The sequence below is a fragment of the Pseudophryne corroboree genome, chromosome 9, assembly GCF_028390025.1.
Source record: "Pseudophryne corroboree isolate aPseCor3 chromosome 9, aPseCor3.hap2, whole genome shotgun sequence".
Taxonomy (NCBI): domain Eukaryota; kingdom Metazoa; phylum Chordata; class Amphibia; order Anura; family Myobatrachidae; genus Pseudophryne; species Pseudophryne corroboree.
The window spans coordinates 9,094,586-9,117,471 of NC_086452.1; the positions used below are offsets into that span (position 1 = coordinate 9,094,586).

The 22,886-nt window shown below is 51.0% G+C and overlaps 1 protein-coding gene across 1 annotated transcript; it reads left to right on the top strand.

Annotated features, from left to right (window-relative positions):
• Window positions 1–2,921: 2,921 nt before the first annotated feature.
• Window positions 2,922–4,325, top strand: LOC134957385 (paraneoplastic antigen Ma2-like). The gene has a single exon (XM_063939256.1). The coding sequence runs from the start codon at window positions 2,922–2,924 to the stop codon at window positions 4,323–4,325; it is 1,404 nt and encodes a 467-aa protein (XP_063795326.1).
• Window positions 4,326–22,886: the final 18,561 nt, after the last annotated feature.

A 22,886-nucleotide genomic window follows, 5' to 3' on the forward strand; every position in this document is an offset into this window, starting at 1 on the left:
GCTGAGGGTGTGGGCACGTAGAAGAGAGAGAGGCGGCCGGCCCCTCTGTAGTGTGCACTGAGGGTTTGGGCACGTAGGAGAGAGAGAGGCGGCCGGCCCCTCTGTAGTGTGCGCTGGGGGTGTGGGCATGTAGGAGAGAGAGAGGAGGCCGGCCCCTCTGTAGTGTGCGCTTAGGGTGTGGGCACGTAGGAGAGAGAGAGGCGGCCGGCCCCTCTGTAGTGTGCGCTGAGGGTGTGGGCACGTAGGAGAGAGAGAGGCGGCTGGCCCCTCTGTAGTGTGCACTGAGGGTTTGGGCACGTAGGAGAGAGAGAGGCGGCCGGACCCTCTGTAGTGTGCGCTGAGGGTGTGGTCACGTAGTAGAGAGAGAGGCGGCCGGCCCCTCTGTAGTGTGCGCTGAGGGTGTGGGCACGTAGGAGAGAGAGAGGCGGCCGGCCCCTCTGTAGTGTGCGCTGAGGGTGCGGTCATGTAGGAGACAGAGAGGCGGCCGGCCCCTTTGTAGTGTGCGCTGGGGGTTTGGGCACGTTGGAGAGAGAGAGGAGGCCGGCCCCTCTGTAGTTTGCGCTGAGGGTGTGGGCACGTATGTAGGGATGTTTCAAATTTTGTGTACTGTTAGTTATAATAAAAACATATATATGTATATATATAGGAGTAGTAGTGTCTGTAAATATATTTAATCAGTTGTGAGGTAAATATAAGGGAGATTGGCGATTCATTGTGATTTGTTTAATTGTATCACACAAAGATAAACCTGTTATATGTATAACAATGATAAGAAGTGAGAACACTGAGTTAATACCACTAATAGAATGGTATTATTAGAAATATGAGGGACTAAAATGGTGACTACAGTGTTCTGTCAGAAATCAGTGAGGCACGAGGACTGGAGCAAGATAGCTCGCGCTGTCGGCGGGAGATTTCTACCCCCTGGAGACTGAGCCTGCTCTCGTGGCCCCTGGGGCTCCCGTATAAAAGGGGGAGCTGAAGCGCTATTCAGGACTAGTGTGTGCGCCTCTGAGGGAGATGCTTATGCCTCTCTCTGCCCGCCGCGACGAGCTGTGATGTGAACATTGGCGGCGCAGAAGAGCTGGTGTAGCCTCCCTAACGAGAGATAGCCCACTGAAGACTGATCGCCAGGAAGAAGGTACCCGGCATCTTCATCAGCGGCCGGCGGAGTCGTGAAGACGGAGCGCCGGAGAAGTGGCCAGCGGTGCTGTGAAGACGAAGCGCCGAAGAAGTGATCAGCTGTGCTGACAGACGGAGCGCGGGTGAAGCGGTGGTTGGCGGTGAACTGATGTGCTGAGCGGACCGACAGTCGGGGGAGCAGTTACCGGCATATCCTGAGGTAATCTACTCATGGCAGGGAGCATCAGTGTAGACGCTGCCGTCCCCACATACAGCGCCAGAGAGACCTCTATCTTAACGAGCCTGGGAAGCAGTTACCTGTGAGGAAGGAGACACAGCACGGATCACGAGCAGCGACATCCAGCTGTTCTATCCGGAGGGCTGAACGCGATCCCCACCAACCATTACCGCTCAACTAATGAACTGACCTGCTGCCCACCAATGAAAATACTGAGTGGGTGGAGCTATCCGTAAACCAGAGGGTGAGTGACAGGAGTCACTCACTGAAGACATCTGAGGTCTGTAAAACGTTTATATACACACCTTCTCACCAGGAACACTTAGCCAGGGTTTCAGCACTATAAGCATTGACTATAAGCTTTACTAACCACCCTAGTGACTATCCATTTCTTGCCACCATTAGCAGTCTGCAGGAGTAGTATATAAAGGTGACAAGTGGCTGGAACAATTTATCTACGGAAGTCATATAGAACTCTGAATTTATAAGTAGGATATATATATATATATATACCATAGCATCTTTTATCCACTATTTATATTACAAACTACTACAGATCTTACCACAGGACTATGCAGAAGGAATATCTATGAGGACAAGGCTAAGTTTTACTGACTGTATACGAGATTTAGCCCTGAAAAGGTAGTACCAGCACAGCTCAGGACCTTTACAGTACCCAGATAAAATCTGTCGGTCTAGACAGCAAAGATACAATTTATCTAATTGGTAAACTCACTCAATCCTGGCAAAGGGTTGATGTTACAAGGTAGCAGTGCAGAGATCCTGATATAAAGTGTAGCCAATATTTCACAGCTTCCAATTTAAATACTGTTACCATCTGCTAGAAATATCTATTATAGCTAGAATAAACAGTTCTAGTGAAGAACCAACAGCAATAACAAGATTTCAAAGATATAGCTATAAACAGCCAGTTCTACAGGAAACAATCTGCTTATATATGCATATATAAAACCAAACAATACAAATATTTTTCTTAGATTTCTGTAGTCTGGATACCTACATGTAAGAAGAGACAATATAACTACTTTATATATATATATATATATGGACACTATTCAGGTGTTGAACTATGTGTATTTTGAGTATCATTATCCTAATGTAGTGGTTATTATAAATGTATAGTAGTGCATATGAGTTGATATCATCCATTGGGTGTATTTTTATCTATAAAAGCATTTTGAGTGTTATGGATTAAATGTACTGAGAATTTATAAATATCTGTCAGTAAAGTATATGCGTAACTGTTGGAATAGTGATTACTTACCTGTGTCTGTTCCTCGGTGAAGAATTGAAGAGCCATGATTCTTTAAGGTAAACCTGTAAGGAAGGAAAATATATTGTTTAAGAGTGTATATTACCGCTAGATACACATATGTGAGTAACAGGGTGTTCCCGAGTATACCCTAAACTTATTTCATTTCACAAATAGGAAAAAAATTACTTGGGTGGAGGCACAGTTTTATTTAACACCGATATTCTTGATAAAATAAAGGGTTACATTTGGAGGCACTAAAGCTGAGATCTGAACAGATAGATAGAAATGGAGGTTATAAAGGGAGAAGATATATATAGTTGGTGTAGAAGCAAAGGTGTAGATGCACAGAAAAGTGTAAGCATTTTGGGAAATTTTATGGAGATAATAGATGAAGATATTGTAAGTGAAGTAAAGAAAATGTATGGAATAAAACAACCATATATTGTAGATAAATGGAAAGGAGTTAATGATGAAATCTGTGCCATTCTAATTAGTAATGACAATCAATTAGATGCTTCTGTAATACCCGCTAATATTTTAATTGAAAAGGCCCCTGGTAAGAAATGGAAAGTAATGTGGCCAGTAGATAAGTATGTAGATGAGGGGCAGAAGACCATAAAACAAGATGATAGTAAAATTGAGAGTACAAGTGCAGGATGTTATCAACATAAAAGTAGTACCTCCGAAGAAGAATCATTAGATAAGAATACAATAGATCCCCAAGTTGAAAATGTAATGGATAAAGTGGTTAGTCATTTTGAACGATGGCATTATGAAGGGGGGTATCGGAGACTGAGAATCTTTTCGGGAGTAACTCCAGTTCCCACAGGAGAAGAGAACTATGATGTATGGCGGGAGGCGGCAGTACAACATTCGGAGGAGTGGAGATGCCCAGAACATATAAAAAAACAACGGATTGTGGAAAGTTTGAGGGGACCCGCTATGGGAATAATTCATGCTACAAGGAGAAGTAATTCACAAGCTACTTTGAGAGATTATTTCGAGGCCTTAGACTATTCCTTTGGAACACTAGAGGATGTAGGGGACATCTTATCGAGACTGAATCAGACTTATCAAGAGCCTAACGAAACTCTTACCAATTATATTTATCGGTTAGACAAAATTCTTTACAAGCTGCTGGATAAAGGAGGGATTGGTCCTCAAGAAATTGATGGAAGGCGGTTGAAACACATATTGAGAGGGGCTTTGACTACCAACCCCGTGGCTCAACGTCTGAGATGTATATTACCCAGGGATCCTGCTCCTACTTTAGGTGAATTGATAAAGGAAGTAAAACTAGAAGAGGTGCAGATTGAAAACAGAGAGAAGACTTTAAAGCGAGTTAAAGTAATTGTTCCTACACCTGAAGTTTCTTCAGTTAATGAGCAGTTGTTAAAGCTAATAGAGGAACAAAATAAGAAATTAGATCAGTTGATTTCTTTACAGAATGTACCATCTGTTACTTCAAGAGTGTCATCATCTGGACGGGGTAGAGGGTTCAGTAGGAGATCTGGAGATAATTCCAATATCACTTGCTACAAATGTGGACAATTGGGACATAGATCTTTTGAATGTAGTCAAGGAAGAAGTTTCCCTTCCCTAGTATCTACCATTGATAGAAGTCAGTGTGAACAGCCGGGAAACGTAGAGGGGATGTCGATGAACCCCGCACCGGCTCCCAACCAATAATTGTCTGCAAAATGGGGAGTACCCAGTGGCCCTCTGTTATACCTGAAGGAATGATGGGACAGGCCCCTCTGTTGCCTGTTTTATTAAATGGTCACTTCTGTACCGCTTTACTTGATAGTGGATCTCAAGTATCTATAATTTTTGAAAGTTGGTACCATCAATATATGTCTGATGTCCCCTTAATGCCCTTTGATGGATTAACTATTTGGGGTTTAAGTGAACAGAAGTATCCCTACCTGGGATATGTAGTTACTCAGATAGAATTTCCTCAACAACCATCTGGATATCAAGACCCATTACCCTTTCTGGCCTTGGTTTGCCCTGACTCTCCTGGAGATAAGGGAGTAGTGTCAGTAATTGTAGGCACTAATTCAAATTTATTTAAGATGTTATCTGAGTGGTGTTTGGAACAACAAAAGATATCCAACCCTACATCCATAGGTATCCCTGGATTGGATACAGTTAGGGTAAACAGAGTGGGTGTAAGTTCCCCAACTACCTTACTTCCTGTTATTCATAGTGACCCTGAGAATGAATTTATTACTAAAATTTCAGAGTGCTTTCAAAACAGTGACATAACTGGGGATGAGAAGAACCAGCTAATTTCTCAATTAATAAAAAAAGGGCCAGTTTTTTCCTTGAGGGAATGGGATTTGGGCACGGCCATTGGGATAGAACATCGTATTCATCTGACCAATGAGACTCCTTTTAGAGAAAGATCTAGGCGATTGGCACCAGCCGATTTTGACGATGTCAGACAGCATTTAAAGGGTTTATTAGAGAATCAAGTTATTGCTGACTCCGATAGTCCCTATGCATCTCCCATTGTAGTGGCCAGAAAGAAGAATGGGGATATCAGACTATGTGTGGATTATCGTACATTAAACAATAGGACAATTCCCGACCAGTACACTGTCCCCAAAGTGGAGGAAGCATTGGATTGTTTGCAGGGTAGCAGGTGGTTTTCTGTACTTGATATGAGGAGTGGCTACTATCAGATACCAATGCATCCTGATGACCGGCCTAAGACGGCTTTTATTTGTCCCATTGGGTTTTTTGAATTTTTAAAGATGCCCCAAGGGATTAAAGGAGCCCCAGCCACTTTTCAGCGAACAATGGAACAAACAGTAGGGGATATGTGTTATCGAGAAGTTTTAGTCTATTTAGATGACCTTATTGTGTTTGGAAGAACTTTGGACGAACATAACCACCGACTGTTAAAAGTATTAGACCGGCTACAGAAAAGAGGGTTAAAATTGTCAATTGACAAATGTAAATTGTGTCAAACCACAGTGAAATACCTGGGCCATGTGGTTAGCCGGGAGGGGGTCTCTACTGATCCGGATAAGGTGGTTGCGGTACAAAATTGGCCACGCCCAAATACTTTAAAGGATCTTCGATCATTCCTGGGATTCTGTGGGTACTATAGGAGATTTGTTCCTCAGTACTCCAGAATTGCCCGTCCTTTAACCGATTTAACTAAAGGATATCCTTCATACAAACATGATCGAACCAAGCTAAAGGATAAAAATCTGAAAGGCTATCACAAACCCCATGAAGCATTTGGTGACCGCTGGACAACATCATGTGAAGAGGCTTTTGAAAAATTAAAATTCCATCTAACTCATTCTCCTGTTCTGTCATATGCTAATCCGGAGCTCCCTTACGAATTGCATATTGATGCCTCATTTGAGGGGTTGGGGGGAGTATTATACCAACAACACTCTACTGGTTTAAAGCCCATTGCATATGTTAGCCGAGGTCTATCGGCCAGTGAAAAGAACTATGCTGTTCATAAGTTGGAATTTTTATCTTTAAAATGGGCTGTCGTGGATAAGTTTCACGATTATTTGTATGGCGTTCAATTCATGGTAATTACGGACAATAATCCTTTGACCTACATTAATACTACCGCCAAATTAGATGCCACGGGACATAGGTGGTTAGCAGCCCTGTCAAATTATCATTTTACTTTAAAATATAAGCCAGGAGTACAAAATGTAGATGCTGATGCTCTTTCCCGACTACCCCATCCCCTGTTTGTTAGTCCTAATGACGATTGGGTGGAAATACCTGCTCCTGCGCTCCGAGGGTTATGTCATCAAATACATCTGTTAACTAGTAATTCAGAAGGAGCTGTACACTCGCTGGGAGCCACTGAAGCCTCTATTCCTTCTATGTATTGTTGGATTAACCCATCTAATTTAGGAGAATTACCCATCATTTCCAAAGATCAACTACGAAAGGATCAAGACCAAGACCCTGATATTGCCATTGTTATCAAACATATGAAAGATTCTAGAGGAGTCCTGAAGTGTAATCTCTCCCTCAAAAGCCAAGCTTTACTGCGACAGAGAAAGAGATTGGTGTTCAGACAAGGCATCCTCTTTAGAAAAACCACGAACAGCGAGGGACAATCTAAACATCAATTGGTTCTTCCCACCATCCATATTCCTATGGTTCTCAAGTCACTGCATAATAACCATGGACATTTGGGGGTGGATAAAACTCTACATCTAATCCAAGAGAGAGTATACTGGCCTTACATGAGCAAAGAGATTGAATCTTATTGTAAACACTGTAAAAACTGTATTCTGAGAAAGAAGTTACCCACTCCTTCCGCCAAAATGGTCAATTTGAGTAGCTCTGGGCCCATGGAATTAGTTTGTATGGACTTTCTGTCTTTAGAAGGGCCAAATGGGAGGGAAAGTAATATTCTCGTAATCACTGATCATTTTACCCGCTACGCTCAGGCCTATGTTACACGAGACCAAAAAGCTTTAACCGTAGCTAAGACCCTTTGGGATCATTTCTTTGTGCATTATGGGCTACCAGCTCGCATCCATACAGATCAGGGACGAGACTTCGAAAGCAAGTTAATTAAAGAACTGTGTATTTGTTGTGGGATACGAAAATCTAGAACATCGCCATATCATCCTCAAGGGGATCCACAGCCGGAGCGATTCAACCGAACTCTGCTTGATATGTTAGGAACTCTGGATCCCAAACATAAGCTACAATGGAAACGTTTTATTAATAAATTGGTTCATGCTTACAACTGCACCAGAAATGAATCCACCGGGTACAGTCCCTATTCACTTATGTTTGGAAGAAAAGCTCGATTGCCTATTGATGTTTCTTTGGGTTTATCTGTTTCCTCCAATCATCCATCCACCTATAATACTTATGTAAATAACCTGAGGAAAGAACTGAAGACCGCTCATGACATTGCTAAGAGAGTATCTGAACGACAAGGTGAAAAGAATAAGCAGATACATGATGCTAAGGTAAAAGAGCAAGTATTACTCCCTGGTGATAGAGTTCTTTTAAGAAGACTTGGAACTCCAAAGAGACAAAAACTCTCCAATCGATGGAAAGAAATACCATACCGAATAATTAAACAATTGCCTAATATTCCTGTTTATCAACTTGTACCGGAAAATAAAGAAGGTCCTGTATTAACGTACCATCGTCAACATTTGCTGCCCATTAGTCAAGATATTTATTTTGAGATGGAACCTGCTAATATGGATGATCAAGTGGTAGAACAGTTGAGCCCTTCAACATCATCAACATCTCAACCTTCTCCCCAACTTGAATGGTCGGATCCGGGAAGCATAGACCAGGGATTCTTCTATAAAGAAGTTCCATATAGTCAAGATGAAGAATTAGGGGAACACTTATCACCACCTTCTCCGAAGTATGATTCTATAATCAACACAATGGATAATTCTCCACCTCCTTTCATTGAACATTGGAATATAAATGAACCTAATGATCCTCCCTGGGATGATACTGCCCTGACTCCAAGTACTGAATATGACCTTATGAATGATCCAAGTAATAGGGGAAATGAAGACCACACCAGACCACACCGGGAACGTAAGCCACCTATGATTCTCACGTATGATCAGTTGGGACATTCCTGCTATGAGCCCAGAGTAGTGCATCCTAGTCTCATATATACTTGGCCATACTTTGGGTATATGGAGAATCAAACCTTAACTGGGTGGTAACACTGTATAGTTAACAGGTTTATTAAATGGTGCTCCGAAGAGAAAAGAAACATTTTTTCTTTCTGCTAAGTGATTCGGATCACCAGGGGGAGAAATGTAGGGATGTTTCAAATTTTGTGTACTGTTAGTTATAATAAAAACATATATATGTATATATATAGGAGTAGTAGTGTCTGTAAATATATTTAATCAGTTGTGAGGTAAATATAAGGGAGATTGGCGATTCATTGTGATTTGTTTAATTGTATCACACAAAGATAAACCTGTTATATGTATAACAATGATAAGAAGTGAGAACACTGAGTTAATACCACTAATAGAATGGTATTATTAGAAATATGAGGGACTAAAATGGTGACTACAGTGTTCTGTCAGAAATCAGTGAGGCACGAGGACTGGAGCAAGATAGCTCGCGCTGTCGGCGGGAGATTTCTACCCCCTGGAGACTGAGCCTGCTCTCGTGGCCCCTGGGGCTCCCGTATAAAAGGGGGAGCTGAAGCGCTATTCAGGACTAGTGTGTGCGCCTCTGAGGGAGATGCTTATGCCTCTCTCTGCCCGCCGCGACGAGCTGTGATGTGAACATTGGCGGCGCAGAAGAGCTGGTGTAGCCTCCCTAACGAGAGATAGCCCACTGAAGACTGATCGCCAGGAAGAAGGTACCCGGCATCTTCATCAGCGGCCGGCGGAGTCGTGAAGACGGAGCGCCGGAGAAGTGGCCAGCGGTGCTGTGAAGACGAAGCGCCGAAGAAGTGATCAGCTGTGCTGACAGACGGAGCGCGGGTGAAGCGGTGGTTGGCGGTGAACTGATGTGCTGAGCGGACCGACAGTCGGGGGAGCAGTTACCGGCATATCCTGAGGTAATCTACTCATGGCAGGGAGCATCAGTGTAGACGCTGCCGTCCCCACATACAGCGCCAGAGAGACCTCTATCTTAACGAGCCTGGGAAGCAGTTACCTGTGAGGAAGGAGACACAGCACGGATCACGAGCAGCGACATCCAGCTGTTCTATCCGGAGGGCTGAACGCGATCCCCACCAACCATTACCGCTCAACTAATGAACTGACCTGCTGCCCACCAATGAAAATACTGAGTGGGTGGAGCTATCCGTAAACCAGAGGGTGAGTGACAGGAGTCACTCACTGAAGACATCTGAGGTCTGTAAAACGTTTATATACACACCTTCTCACCAGGAACACTTAGCCAGGGTTTCAGCACTATAAGCATTGACTATAAGCTTTACTAACCACCCTAGTGACTATCCATTTCTTGCCACCATTAGCAGTCTGCAGGAGTAGTATATAAAGGTGACAAGTGGCTGGAACAATTTATCTACGGAAGTCATATAGAACTCTGAATTTATAAGTAGGATATATATATATATATATATACCATAGCATCTTTTATCCACTATTTATATTACAAACTACTACAGATCTTACCACAGGACTATGCAGAAGGAATATCTATGAGGACAAGGCTAAGTTTTACTGACTGTATACGAGATTTAGCCCTGAAAAGGTAGTACCAGCACAGCTCAGGACCTTTACAGTACCCAGATAAAATCTGTCGGTCTAGACAGCAAAGATACAATTTATCTAATTGGTAAACTCACTCAATCCTGGCAAAGGGTTGATGTTACAAGGTAGCAGTGCAGAGATCCTGATATAAAGTGTAGCCAATATTTCACAGCTTCCAATTTAAATACTGTTACCATCTGCTAGAAATATCTATTATAGCTAGAATAAACAGTTCTAGTGAAGAACCAACAGCAATAACAAGATTTCAAAGATATAGCTATAAACAGCCAGTTCTACAGGAAACAATCTGCTTATATATGCATATATAAAACCAAACAATACAAATATTTTGCTTAGATTTCTGTAGTCTGGATACCTACATGTAAGAAGAGACAATATAACTACTTTATATATATATATATGGACACTATTCAGGTGTTGAACTATGTGTATTTTGAGTATCATTATCCTAATGTAGTGGTTATTATAAATGTATAGTAGTGCATATGAGTTGATATCATCCATTGGGTGTATTTTTATCTATAAAAGCATTTTGAGTGTTATGGATTAAATGTACTGAGAATTTATAAATATCTGTCAGTAAAGTATATGCGTAACTGTTGGAATAGTGATTACTTACCTGTGTCTGTTCCTCGGTGAAGAATTGAAGAGCCATGATTCTTTAAGGTAAACCTGTAAGGAAGGAAAATATATTGTTTAAGAGTGTATATTACCGCTAGATACACATATGTGAGTAACAGGGTGTTCCCGAGTATACCCTAAACTTATTTCATTTCACAAATAGGAAAAAAATTACTTGGGTGGAGGCACAGTTTTATTTAACACCGATATTCTTGATAAAATAAAGGGTTACACGTATGAGAGAGAGAGGCGGCTGGCCCCTCTGTAGTGTGCGCTGAGGGTGTGGGCATGTTGGAGAGAGAGAGGAGGCCGGCCCCTCTGTAGTGTGCGCTGAGGGTGTGGTCACGTAGGAGAGAGAGAGGCGGCCGGCCCCTCTGTAGTGTGCGCTGGTGGTGTGGGCACGTTGGAGAGAGAGAGGAGGCCGGCCCCTCTGTAGTGTGCGCTGAGGGTGTGGTCACGTAGGAGTGAGAGAGGCGGCCGGCCCCTCTGTAGTGTGCGCTGAGGGTGTGGGTACGTAGGAGGGAGAGAGGCGGCCGGCCCCTCTGTAGTGTGCGCTGAGGGTGTGGGCACGTAGTAGAGAGAGAGGCGACCGGCCCCTCTGTAGTGTGCACTGAGGGTGGGGACACGTAGGAGAGAGAGAGGCGGCCGGCCTCTCTGTAGTGTGCGCTGAGGGTGTGGGCACGTAGTAGAGAGAGAGGCGGCCGGCCCCTCTGTAGTGTGCGCTGAGGGTGTGGGCACGTAGGAGAGAGAGAGGAGGCCGGCCCCTCTGTAGTGTGCGCTGAGGGTTTGGGCACGTAGGAGAGAGAGAGGCGGCCGGCCCCTCTGTAGTGTGCGCTGAGGGTTTGGGCACGTAGGAGAGAGAGAGGCGGCCGGCCCCTCTGTAGTGTGCGCTGAGGGTGTGGGCACGTAGTAGAGAGAGAGGCGGCCGGCCCCTCTGTAGTGTGCGCTGAGAGGGTGTGGGCAAGTAGGAGAGAGAAAGGCGGCCGGCCCCTCTGTAGTGTGCGCTGAGGGTGCGGTCATGTAGGAGACAGAGAGAGGCGGCCGGCCCCTCTGTAGTGTGCGCTGGGGGTTTGGGCACGTTGGAGAGAGAGAGGAGGCCGGCCCCTCTGTAGTGTGCGCTGAGGGTTTGGGCACGTAGAAGAGAGAGAGGCGGCCGCCCCCTCTGTAGTGTGCGCTTAGGGTGTGGCACGTAGGAGAGAGAGAGGAGGCCGGCCCCTCTGTAGTGTGCGCTGAGGGTGTGGGCACGTAGGAGAGAGAGAGGCGGCCGGCCCCTCTGTAGTGTGCGCTGAGGGTGCGGTAATGTAGGAGAGAGAGAGGCGGCTGGCCCCTCTGTAGTGTGCGCTGGGGGTTTGGGCACGTTGGAGAGAGAGAGGAGGCCGGCCCCTCTGTAGTGTGCGCTCAGGGTGTGGTCACGTAGGAGAGAGAGAGGCGGCCGGCCCCTCTGTAGTGTGCGCTGAGGGTGTGGGCACGTAGGAGAGAGAGAGTCGGCCGGCCCCTCAGTAGTGTGCGCTGAGGGTGTGGGCACGTAGGAGAGAGAGAGGCGGCCGGCCCCTCTGTAGTGTGCGCTGAGGGTGCGATCATGTAGGAAAGAGAGAGGCGGCCGGCCCCTCTGTAGTGTGCGCTGGGGGTTTGGGCACGTTGGAGAGAGAGAGGAGGCCGGCCCCTCTGTAGTGTGCGCTGAGGGTGTGGTCACGTAGTAGAGAGAGAGGCGGCCGGCCCCTCTGTATTGTGCGCTGAGGGTGTGGGCACGTAGGAGAGAGAGAGGCGGCCGGCCCCTCTGTAGTGTGCGCTGAGGGTGTGGGCACGTAGGAGAGAGAGAGGTGGCCGGCCCCTCTGTAGTGTGCGCTCAGGGTGTGGTCACTTAGGAGAGAGAGAGGAGGCCGGCCCCTCTGTAGTGTGCGCTGGGGGTGTGGTCATGTAGGAGAGAGAGAGGAGGCCGGCCCCTCTGTAGTGTGCGCTGAGGGTGTGGCCACGTAGGAGAGAGAGAGGCAGCCGGCCCCTCTGTAGTGTGCGCTGAGGGTGTGGTCATGTAGGAGAGACAGGCGGCCGGCCCCTCTGTAGTGTGGGCTGAGGGTGCAGTCATGTAGGAGAGAGAGAGGCGGCCGACCCCTCTGTAGTGTGCGCTGGGGGTTTGGGCACGTTGGAGAGAGAGAGGAGGCCGGCCCCTCTGTAGTGTGCGCTGAGGGTGTGGTCACGTAGGAGAGAGAGAGGCGGCCGGCCCCTCTGTAGTGTGCGCTGAGGGTGTGGGCACGTAGGAGAGAGAGAGGCGGCCGGCCCCTCTGTAGTGTGCGCTGAGGGTGTGGGCACGTAGGAGAGAGAGAGGCGGTTGGCCCCTCTGTAGTGTGCGCTGAGGGTGTGGTTACGTAGGAGAGAGAGAGGAGGCCGGCCCCTCTGTAGTGTGCGCTGGGGTTGTGGTCATGTAGGAGAGAGAGAGGAGGACGGCCCCTCTGTAGTGTGCGCTGAGGGTGTGGGCACGTAGGAGTGAGAGGCGGCCGGCCCCTCTGTAGTGTGCGCTGAGGGTGTGGTCACGTAGGAGAGAGAGAGGAGGCCGGCCCCTCTGTAGTGTGCGCTGAGGGTGTGGCCACGTAGGAGAGAGAGAGGCAGCCGGCCCCTCTGTAGTGTGCGCTGAGGGTGTGGTCATGTAGGAGAGACAGGCGTCCGGCCCCTCTGTAGTGTGCGCTGAGGGTGTGGTCACGTAGGAGAGAGAGAGGAGGCCGGCCCCTCTGTAGTGTGCGCTGGGGGTGTGGTCATGTAGGAGAGAGAGAGGAGGCCGGCACCTCTGTAGTGTGCGCTGAGGGTGTGGGCACGTAGGAGTTGTCAAAGTCAGAAAAATATCCCTATACACGTTGCCATATTTGCACCGCACACTGGTCCGTGCTGCGCATGCGTACGCTCTCCCGTGAAGGCGCATACCCGCAATAGCGTGCACCCGCGGGCGCACGGTATGCGTATTTACGGTAGAGTTTATGTAGTCGTAGCGTGCGACTCATTCGTTACATATTTTCATAATTAATGTAGTTTGTAGATCATGGTCCCTTTGATAGATTCTGAAAGTTTGGTTAATATAGAATGTCCCTGAGCTGAGGAATCCCTCTTTGTATTGTAGGAAGGGTCTAACAGGAGTCATGCAGTAGTGTTTGGTACCCATCGGAAGAGTATTTAAATAGCAATATTCCGGTGTTGGTTTGGAGCGTATTAATCGCTCGTGCGAATAGTTATGGACATAAGAAGTTTATGTCCATTTCTATTATTTACTCATACTCAGGTATGCGGCGGGAAACCTAGTTCCCCACCCACCTGAGCTGTTTGAAATCGTCACAGCCCACCTGTATGAATCAACCTATGACCTTTTGTAATGATGCAGGGCCGAATTCCGACGTCCAATGGACAATGGGATTGTAGGGACTGTAGGATTGCATTGTGTGTGGGGCATAAATAGGCAGGCCGACCACATCCAGCTCTCACTCTTCAACGGTTCTCATTGCTGAAAATCGGGTGCTGGATGTCCAGGCGCATGCGATCGTTTACCCTTGTGCGTAAGTTTCTCTCCGTAATCATTGTCTTTCTGTGAGCCAATTTCTCTCATCTCTCTCCGTCTCTCTCTCTCTCTTTCCCTTCTCTCTCTCTCTCGTATCTCCCCTAGACTAGTATTGTATTGTATTAGATAGAATTGTATTTTGGTTAGGAAGTCTCTGTTATATTGTAGTGTATCATTTGTACTGTTATCCCCTTTTACAAATATATTAGATATAATACAGTTAATAGGCTTTGGACCCTAAACCAGTATCTGTGTATTTCCTATAGTGTTAAGTGTTCACTTGAGCGTCGGTGACGCTCAAGCAGCTTTGTAGTTAGTCAGGTTACACAAGGTTGCACTTACACCCTGTACTCACATTAAGGTATTCTGTGAATTTCATTGGTATAAGGTTTAGACATAAAGGTATAGCGTTGTGAGCGTCTGCGCCGCTGGTGATCTCCTCGTGGTCTCGAGCGTCCGCTATGCCATAGCGAATCATTACTCTAGTCATAGCCAATAACGTGTCTTGTGATCACTGGGCCATGAGCGAACGTGACGCTTGAGCGTCTCGCCTACGGCTGAGCGATCGTTACGCAACTAGCGTACCATTACGGTACTTCTTAAGTAACCAGCGTACAGTGTTCTTAGACTTCATAAAGGGTTGTTTATACGACAAGGGAATTTAGCATTGTCAGAGTGAGAGGCGGCCGGCCCCTCTGTAGTGTGCGCTGAGGGTGTGGTCATGTAGGAGAGAGAGAGGAGGCCGGCCCCTCTGTAGTGTGCGCTGAGGGTGTGGCCACGTAGAAGAGAGAGAGGCAGCCGGCCCCTCTGTAGTGTGCGCTGAGGGTGTGGTCATGTAGGAGAGACAGGCGGCCGGCCCCTCTGTAGTGTGGGCTGAGGGTGCGGTCATGTAGGAGAGAGAGAGGCGGCCGGCCCCTCTGTAGTGTTCGCTGGGGGTTTGGGCACGTTGGCGAGAGAGAGGAGGCTGGCCCCTCTGTAGTGTGCGCTGAGGGTGTGGTCACGTAGGAGAGAGCGAGGCGGCCGGCCCCTCTGTAGTGTGCGCTGAGGATGTGGCCACGTAGGAGAGAGAGAGGCGGCCGGCCCCTCTGTAGTGTGCGCTGAGGGTGTGGGCACGTAGGAGAGAGAGAGGCGGTTGGCCCCTCTGTAGTGTGCGCTGAGGGTGTGGTCACGTAGGAGAGAGAGAGGAGGCCGGCCCCTCTGTAGTGTGCGCTGGGGGTGAGGTCATGTAGGAGAGAGAGAGGACGGCCCCTCTGTAGTGTGCGCTGAGGGTGTGGGCACGTAGGAGTGAGAGGCGGCCGGCCCCTCTGTAGTGTGCGCTGAGGGTGTGGCCACGTAGGAGAGAAAAAGGCAGCTGGCCCCTCTGTAGTGTGTGCTGAGGGTGTGGTCATGTAGGAGAGACAGGCGGCCGGCCCCTCTGTAGTGTGCGCTGAGGGTGTGGGCACGTAGGAGAGAGAGAGGCGGCCGGCCCCTCTGTAGTGTGTGCTGAGGTTGTGGGCATGTAGGAGAGAGAGAGGCGGCCGGCCCCTCTGTAGTGTGCACTGGGGGTGTGGGCACGTAGGAGAGAGAGAGGAGGCCGGCCCCTCTGTAGTGTGCGCTGAGGGTGTGGCCACGTAGGAGAAAGAGAGGCGGCCGACCCCTCTGTAGTGTGCGCTGAGGGTGTGGCCACGTAGGAGAGAGAGAGGCGGCCGGCCCCTCTGTAGTGTGCGCTGAGGGTGTGGCCACGTAGGAGAGAGAGAGGCGGCCGGCCCCTCTGTAGTGTGCGCTGAGGGTGTGGTCACGTAGGAGAGAGAGAGGCGGCCGGCCCCGCTGTAGTGTGCGCTGAGGGTGTGGGCACGTTGGAGAGAGAGAGGAGGCCGGCCCCTCTGTAGTGTGCGCTGAGGGTGTGGGCACGTAGGATAGAGAGAGGAGGCAGGCCCCCCTGTAGTGTGCGCTGAGGGTGTGGGCACGTAGGAGAGAAAGAGGAGGCCGGCCCCTCTGTAGTGTGCGCTGAGGGTGTGGGCACGTAGGAGAGAAAGAGGAGGCCGGCCCCTCTGTAGTGTGCGCTGAGGGTGTGGGCACGTAGGAGAGAAAGAGGAGGCCGGCCCCTCTGTAGTGTGCGCTGAGGGTGTGGGCACGTTGGAGAGAAAGAGGAGGCCGGCCCCTCTGTAGTGTGCGCTGAGGGTGTGGTCATGTAGGAGAGACAGGCGTCAGGCCCCTCTGTAGTGTGCGCTGAGGGTGTGGTCACGTAGGAGAGAGAGAGGAGGCCGGCCCCTCTGTAGTGTGCGCTGGGGGTGTGGTCATGTAGGAGAGAGAGAGGAGGCCGGCACCTCTGTAGTGTGCGCTGAGGGTGTGGGCACGTAGGAGTGAGAGGCGGCCGGCCCCTCTGTAGTGTGCGCTGAGGGTGTGGTCATGTAGGAGAGAGAGAGGAGGCAGGCCCCCCTGTAGTGTGCGCTGAGGGTGTGGGCACGTAGGAGAGAAAGAGGAGGCCGGCCCCTCTGTAGTGTGCGCTGAGGGTGTGGGCACGTAGGAGAGAAAGAGGAGGCCGGCCCCTCTGTAGTGTGCGCTGAGGGTGTGGGCACGTAGGAGAGAAAGAGGAGGCCGGCCCCTCTGTAGTGTGCGCTGAGGGTGTGGGCACGTTGGAGAGAAAGAGGAGGCCGGCCCCTCTGTAGTGTGCGCTGAGGGTGTGGTCATGTAGGAGAGACAGGCGTCAGGCCCCTCTGTAGTGTGCGCTGAGGGTGTGGTCACGTAGGAGAGAGAGAGGAGGCCGGCCCCTCTGTAGTGTGCGCTGGGGGTGTGGTCATGTAGGAGAGAGAGAGGAGGCCGGCACCTCTGTAGTGTGCGCTGAGGGTGTGGGCACGTAGGAGTGAGAGGCGGCCGGCCCCTCTGTAGTGTGCGCTGAGGGTGTGGTCATGTAGGAGAGAGAGAGGAGGCCGGCCCCTCTGTAGTGTGCGCTGAGGGTGTGGCCACGTAGGAGAGAGAGAGGCAGCCGGCCCCTCTGTAGTGTGCGCTGAGGGTGTGGTCATGTAGGAGAGACAGGCGGCCGGCCCCTCTGTAGTGTGGGCTGAGGGTGCGGTCATGTAGGAGAGAGAGAGGCGGCCGGCCCCTCTGTAGTGTGCGCTGGGGGTTTGGGCACGTTGGAGAGAGAGAGGAGGCTGGCCCCTCTGTAGTGTGCGCTGAGGGTGTGGTCACGTAGGAGAGAGAGAGGCGGCCGGCCCCTCTGTAGTGTGCGCTGAGGATGTGGCCACGTAGGAGAGAGAGAGGCGGCCGGCCCCTCTGTAGTGTGCGCTGAGGGTGTGGGCACGTAGGAGAGAGAGAGGCGGTTGGCCCCTCTGTAGTGTGCGCTGAGGGTGTGGTCACGTAGGAGAGAGAGAGGAGGCCGGCCCCTCTGTAGTGTGCGCTGGGGGTGAGGTCATGTAGGAGAGAGAGAGGACGGCCCCTCTGTAGTGTGCGCTGAGGGTGTGGGCACGTAGGAGTGAGAGGCGGCCGGCCCCTCTGTAGTGTGCGCTGAGGGTGTGGCCACGTAGGAGAGAGAAAGGCAGCTGGCCCCTCTGTAGTGTGTGCTGAGGGTGTGGTCATGTAGGAGAGACAGGCGGCCGGCCCCTCTGTAGTGTGCGCTGAGGGTGTGGGCACGTAGGAGAGAGAGAGGCGGCCGGCCCCTCTGTAGTGTGTGCTGAGGTTGGGGGCATGTAGGAGAGAGAGAGGCGGCCGGCCCCTCTGTAGTGTGCACTGGGGGTGTGGGCACGTAGGAGAGAGAGAGGAGGCCGGCCCCTCTGTAGTGTGCGCTGAGGGTGTGGCCACGTAGGAGAAAGAGAGGCGGCCGACCCCTCTGTAGTGTGCGCTGAGGGTGTGGCCACGTAGGAGAGAGAGAGGCGGCCGGCCCCTCTGTAGTGTGCGCTGAGGGTGTGGCCACGTAGGAGAGAGAGAGGCGGCCGACCCCTCTGTAGTGTGCACTGAGGGTGTGGCCACGTAGGAGAGAGAGAGGCGGCCGGCCCCTCTGTAGTGTGCGCTGAGGGTGTGGCCACGTAGGAGAGAGAGAGGCGGCCGGCCCCTCTGTAGTGTGCGCTGAGGGTGTGGTCACGTAGGAGAGAGAGAGGCGGCCGGCCCCTCTGTAGTGTGCGCTGAGGGTGTGGGCACGTTGGAGAGAGAGAGGAGGCCGGCCCCTCTGTAGTGTGCGCTGAGGGTGTGGGCACGTAGGATAGAGAGAGGAGGCCGGCCCCCCTGTAGTGTGCGCTGAGGGTGTGGGCACGTAGGAGAGAAAGAGGAGGCCGGCCCCTCTGTAGTGTGCGCTGAGGGTGTGGGCACGTAGGAGAGAAAGAGGAGGCCGGCCCCTCTGTAGTGTGCGCTGAGGGTGTGGGCACGTAGGAGAGAAAGAGGAGGCCGGCCCCTCTGTAGTGTGCGCTGAGGGTGTGGGCACGTTGGAGAGAAAGAGGAGGCCGGCCCCTCTGTAGTGTGCGCTGAGGGTGTGGTCACGTAGGAGAGAGAGTGGCCGCCGGCCCCTCTGTAGTGTGTGCTGAGGGTTTGGTCACGTAGGAGAGAGAGAGGCGGCCGGCCCCTCTGTAGTGTGCGCTGAGGGTGTGGTCACGTAGGAGAGAGAGTGGCGGCCGGCCCCTCTGTAGTGTGCGCTGAGGGTGTGGGCACGTAGGAGAGAGAGAGGCGGCCGGCCCCTCTGTAGTGTGCGCTGAGGGTGTGGGCACGTTGGAGAGAGAGAGGAGGCCGGCCCCTCTGTAGTGTGCGCTGAGGGTGTGGTCACGTAGGAGAGAGAGTGGCGGCCGGCCCCTCTGTAGTGTGCGCTGAGGGTTTGGTCACGTAGGAGAGAGAGAGGCGGCCGGCCCCTCTGTAGTGTGCGCTGGGGGTGTGGGCACGTTGGAGAGCGAGAGGAGACCGGCCCCTCTGTAGTGTGCGCTGAGGGTGTGGGTACGTAGGAGGGAGAGGGGCGGCCGGCCCCTCTATAGTGTGCGCTGAGGGTGGGGACACGTAGGAGAGAGAGAGGCGGCCGGCCCCTCTGTAGTGTGCGCTGAGGGTGTGGGCACGTAGGAGAGAGAGAGGCGGCCGGCCCCTCTGTAGTGTGCGCTGAGGGTGGAGACACGTAGGAGAGAGAGAGGCGGCCGGCCCCTCTGTAGTGTGCGCTGAGGGTGTGGGCACGTAGTTGAGAGAGAGGCGGCCGGCCCCTGTGTAGTGTGCGCTGAGGGTGTGGTCACGTAGGAGAGAGAGAGGCGGCCGGCCCCTCTGTAGTGTGCGCTGAGGGTTTGGGCACGTAGGAGAGAGAGAGGCGGCCGGCCCCTCTGTAGTGTGCGCTGAGGGTTTGGGCACGTAGGAGAGAGAGAGGCGGCCGGCCCCTCTGTAGTGTGCGCTGAGGGTGTAGGCACGTAGGAGAGAGAGAGGCGGCCGGCCCCTCTGTAGTGTGCGCTGAGGGTGTGGGCATGTAGGAGAGAGAGGAGGCCGGCCCCTCTGTAGTGTGCGCTGAGGGTGTAGGCACGTAGGAGAGAGAGAGGCGGCCGGCCCCTCTGTAGTGTGCGCTGAGGGTGTGGGCATGTAGGAGAGAGAGGAGGCCGGCCCCTCTGTAGTGTGCGCTGAGGGTGTGGTCATGTAGGAGAGAGAGAGGAGGCCGGCCCCTCTGTAGTGTGCGCTGAGGGTGTGGCCACGTAGGAGAGAGAGAGGCAGACGGCCCCTCTGTAGTGTGCGCTGAGGGTGTGGTCATGTAGGAGAGACAGGCGGCCGGCCCCTCTGTAGTGTGGGCTGAGGGTGCGGTCATGTAGGAGAGAGAGAGGCGGCCGGCCCCTCTGTAGTGTGCGCTGGGGGTTTGGGCACGTTGGAGAGAGAGAGGAGGCTGGCCCCTCTGTAGTGTGCGCTGAGGGTGTGGTCACGTAGGAGAGAGAGAGGCGGCCGGCCCCTCTGTAGTAGAGATGAGCGCCTGAAATTTTTCGGGTTTTGTGTTTTGGTTTTGGGTTCGGTTCCGCGGCCGTGTTTTGGGTTCGAACGCGTTTTGGCAAAACCTCACCGAATTATTTTTGTCGGATTCGGGTGTGTTTTGGATTCGGGTGTTTTTTTCCAAAAACACTAAAAAACAGCTTAAATCATAGAATTTGGGGGTCATTTTGATCCCAAAGTATTATTAACCTCAAAAACCATAATTTACACTCATTTTCAGTCTATTCTGAATACCTCACACCTCACAATATTATTTTTAGTCCTAAAATTTGCACCGAGGTCGCTGTGTGAGTAAGATAAGCGACCCTAGTGGCCGACACAAACACCGGGCCCATCTAGGAGTGGCACTGCAGTGTCACGCAGGATGTCCCTTCCAAAAAACCCTCCCCAAACAGCACATGACGCAAAGAAAAAAAGAGGCGCAATGAGGTAGCTGTGTGAGTAAGATTAGCGACCCTAGTGGCCGACACAAACACCGGGCCCATCTAGGAGTGGCACTGCAGTGTCACGCAGGATGGCCCTTCCAAAAAACCCTCCCCAAACAGCACATGACGCAAAGAAAAAAAGAGGCGCAATGAGGTAGCTGACTGTGTGAGTAAGATTAGCGACCCTAGTGGCCGACACAAACACCGGGCCCATCTAGGAGTGGCACTGCAGTGTCACGCAGGATGGCCCTTCCAAAAAACCCTCCCCAAACAGCACATGACGCAAAGAAAAAAAGAGGCGCAATGAGGTAGCTGACTGTGTGAGTAAGATTAGCGACCCTAGTGGCCGACACAAACACCGGGCCCATCTAGGAGTGGCACTGCAGTGTCACGCAGGATGTCCCTTCCAAAAAACCCTCCCCAAACAGCACATGACGCAAAGAAAAAAAGAGGCGCAATGAGGTAGCTGTGTGAGTAAGATTAGCGACCCTAGTGGCCGACACAAACACCGGGCCCATCTAGGAGTGGCACTGCAGTGTCACGCAGGATGTCCCTTCCAAAAAACCCTCCCCAAACAGCACATGACGCAAAGAAAAAAAGAGGCGCAATGAGGTAGCTGACTGTGTGAGTAAGATTAGCGACCCTAGTGGCCGACACAAACACCGGGCCCATTTAGGAGTGGCACTGCAGTGTCACGCAGGATGTCCCTTCCAAAAAACCCTCCCCAATCAGCACATGATGCAAAGAAAAAGAAAAGAAAAAAGAGGTGCAAGATGGAATTATCCTTGGGCCCTCCCACCCACCCTTATGTTGTATAAACAAAACAGGACATGCACACTTTAACCAACCCATCATTTCAGTGACAGGGTCTGCCACACGACTGTGACTGATATGACGGGTTGGTTTGGACCCCCCCCAAAAAAGAAGCAATTAATCTCTCCTTGCACAAACTGGCTCTACAGAGGCAAGATGTCCACCTCATCTTCACCCTCCGATATATCACCGTGTACATCCCCCTCCTCACAGATTATCAATTCGTCCCCACTGGAATCCACCATCTCAGCTCCCTGTGTACTTTGTGGAGGCAATTGCTGCTGGTCAATGTCTCCGCGGAGGAATTGATTATAATTCATTTTAATGAACATCATCTTCTCCACATTTTCTGGATGTAACCTCGTACGCCGATTGCTGACAAGGTGAGCGGCGGCACTAAACACTCTTTCGGAGTACACACTTGTGGGAGGGCAACTTAGGTAGAATAAAGCCAGTTTGTGCAAGGGCCTCCAAATTGCCTCTTTTTCCTGCCAGTATAAGTACGGACTGTGTGACGTGCCTACTTGGATGCGGTCACTCATATAATCCTCCACCATTCTATCAATGTTGAGAGAATCATATGCAGTGACAGTAGACGACATGTCCGTAATCGTTGTCAGGTCCTTCAGTCCGGACCAGATGTCAGCATCAGCAGTCGCTCCAGACTGCCCTGCATCACCGCCAGCGGGTGGGCTCGGAATTCTGAGCCTTTTCCTCGCACCCCCAGTTGCGGGAGAATGTGAAGGAGGAGATGTTGACAGGTCGCGTTCCGCTTGACTTGACAATTTTGTCACCAGCAGGTCTTTCAACCCCAGCAGACCTGTGTCTGCCGGAAAGAGAGATCCAAGGTAGGCTTTAAATCTAGGATCGAGCACGGTGGCCAAAATGTAGTGCTCTGATTTCAACAGATTGACCACCCGTGAATCCTTGTTAAGCGAATTAAGGGCTGCATCCACAAGTCCCACATGCCTAGCGGAATCGCTCCCTTTTAGCTCCTTCTTCAATGCCTCCAGCTTCTTCTGCAAAAGCCTGATGAGGGGAATGACCTGACTCAGGCTGGCAGTGTCTGAACTGACTTCACGTGTGGCAAGTTCAAAGGGCATCAGAACCTTGCACAACGTTGAAATCATTCTCCACTGCACTTGAGACAGGTGCATTCCATCTCCTATATCGTGCTCAATTGTATAGGCTTGAATGGCCTTTTGCTGCTCCTCCAACCTCTGAAGCATATAGAGGGTTGAATTCCACCTCGTTACCACTTCTTGCTTCAGATGATGGCAGGGCAGGTTCAGTAGTTTTTGGTGGTGCTCCAGTCTTCTGTACGTGGTGCCTGTACGCCGAAAGTGTCCCGCAATTTTTCTGGCCACCGACAGCATCTCTTGCACGCCCCTGTCGTTTTTTAAAAAATTCTGCACCACCAAATTCAAGGTATGTGCAAAACATGGGACGTGCTGGAATTTGCCCATATTTAATGCACACACAATATTGCTGGCGTTGTCCGATGCCACAAATCCACAGGAGAGTCCAATTGGGGTAAGCCATTCCGCGATGATCTTCCTCAGTTGCCGTAAGAGGTTTTCAGCTGTGTGCGTATTCTGGAAAGCGGTGATACAAAGCGTAGCCTGCCTAGGAAAGAGTTGGCGTTTGCGAGATGCTGCTACTGGTGCCGCCGCTGCTGTTCTTGCGGCGGGAGTCCATACAT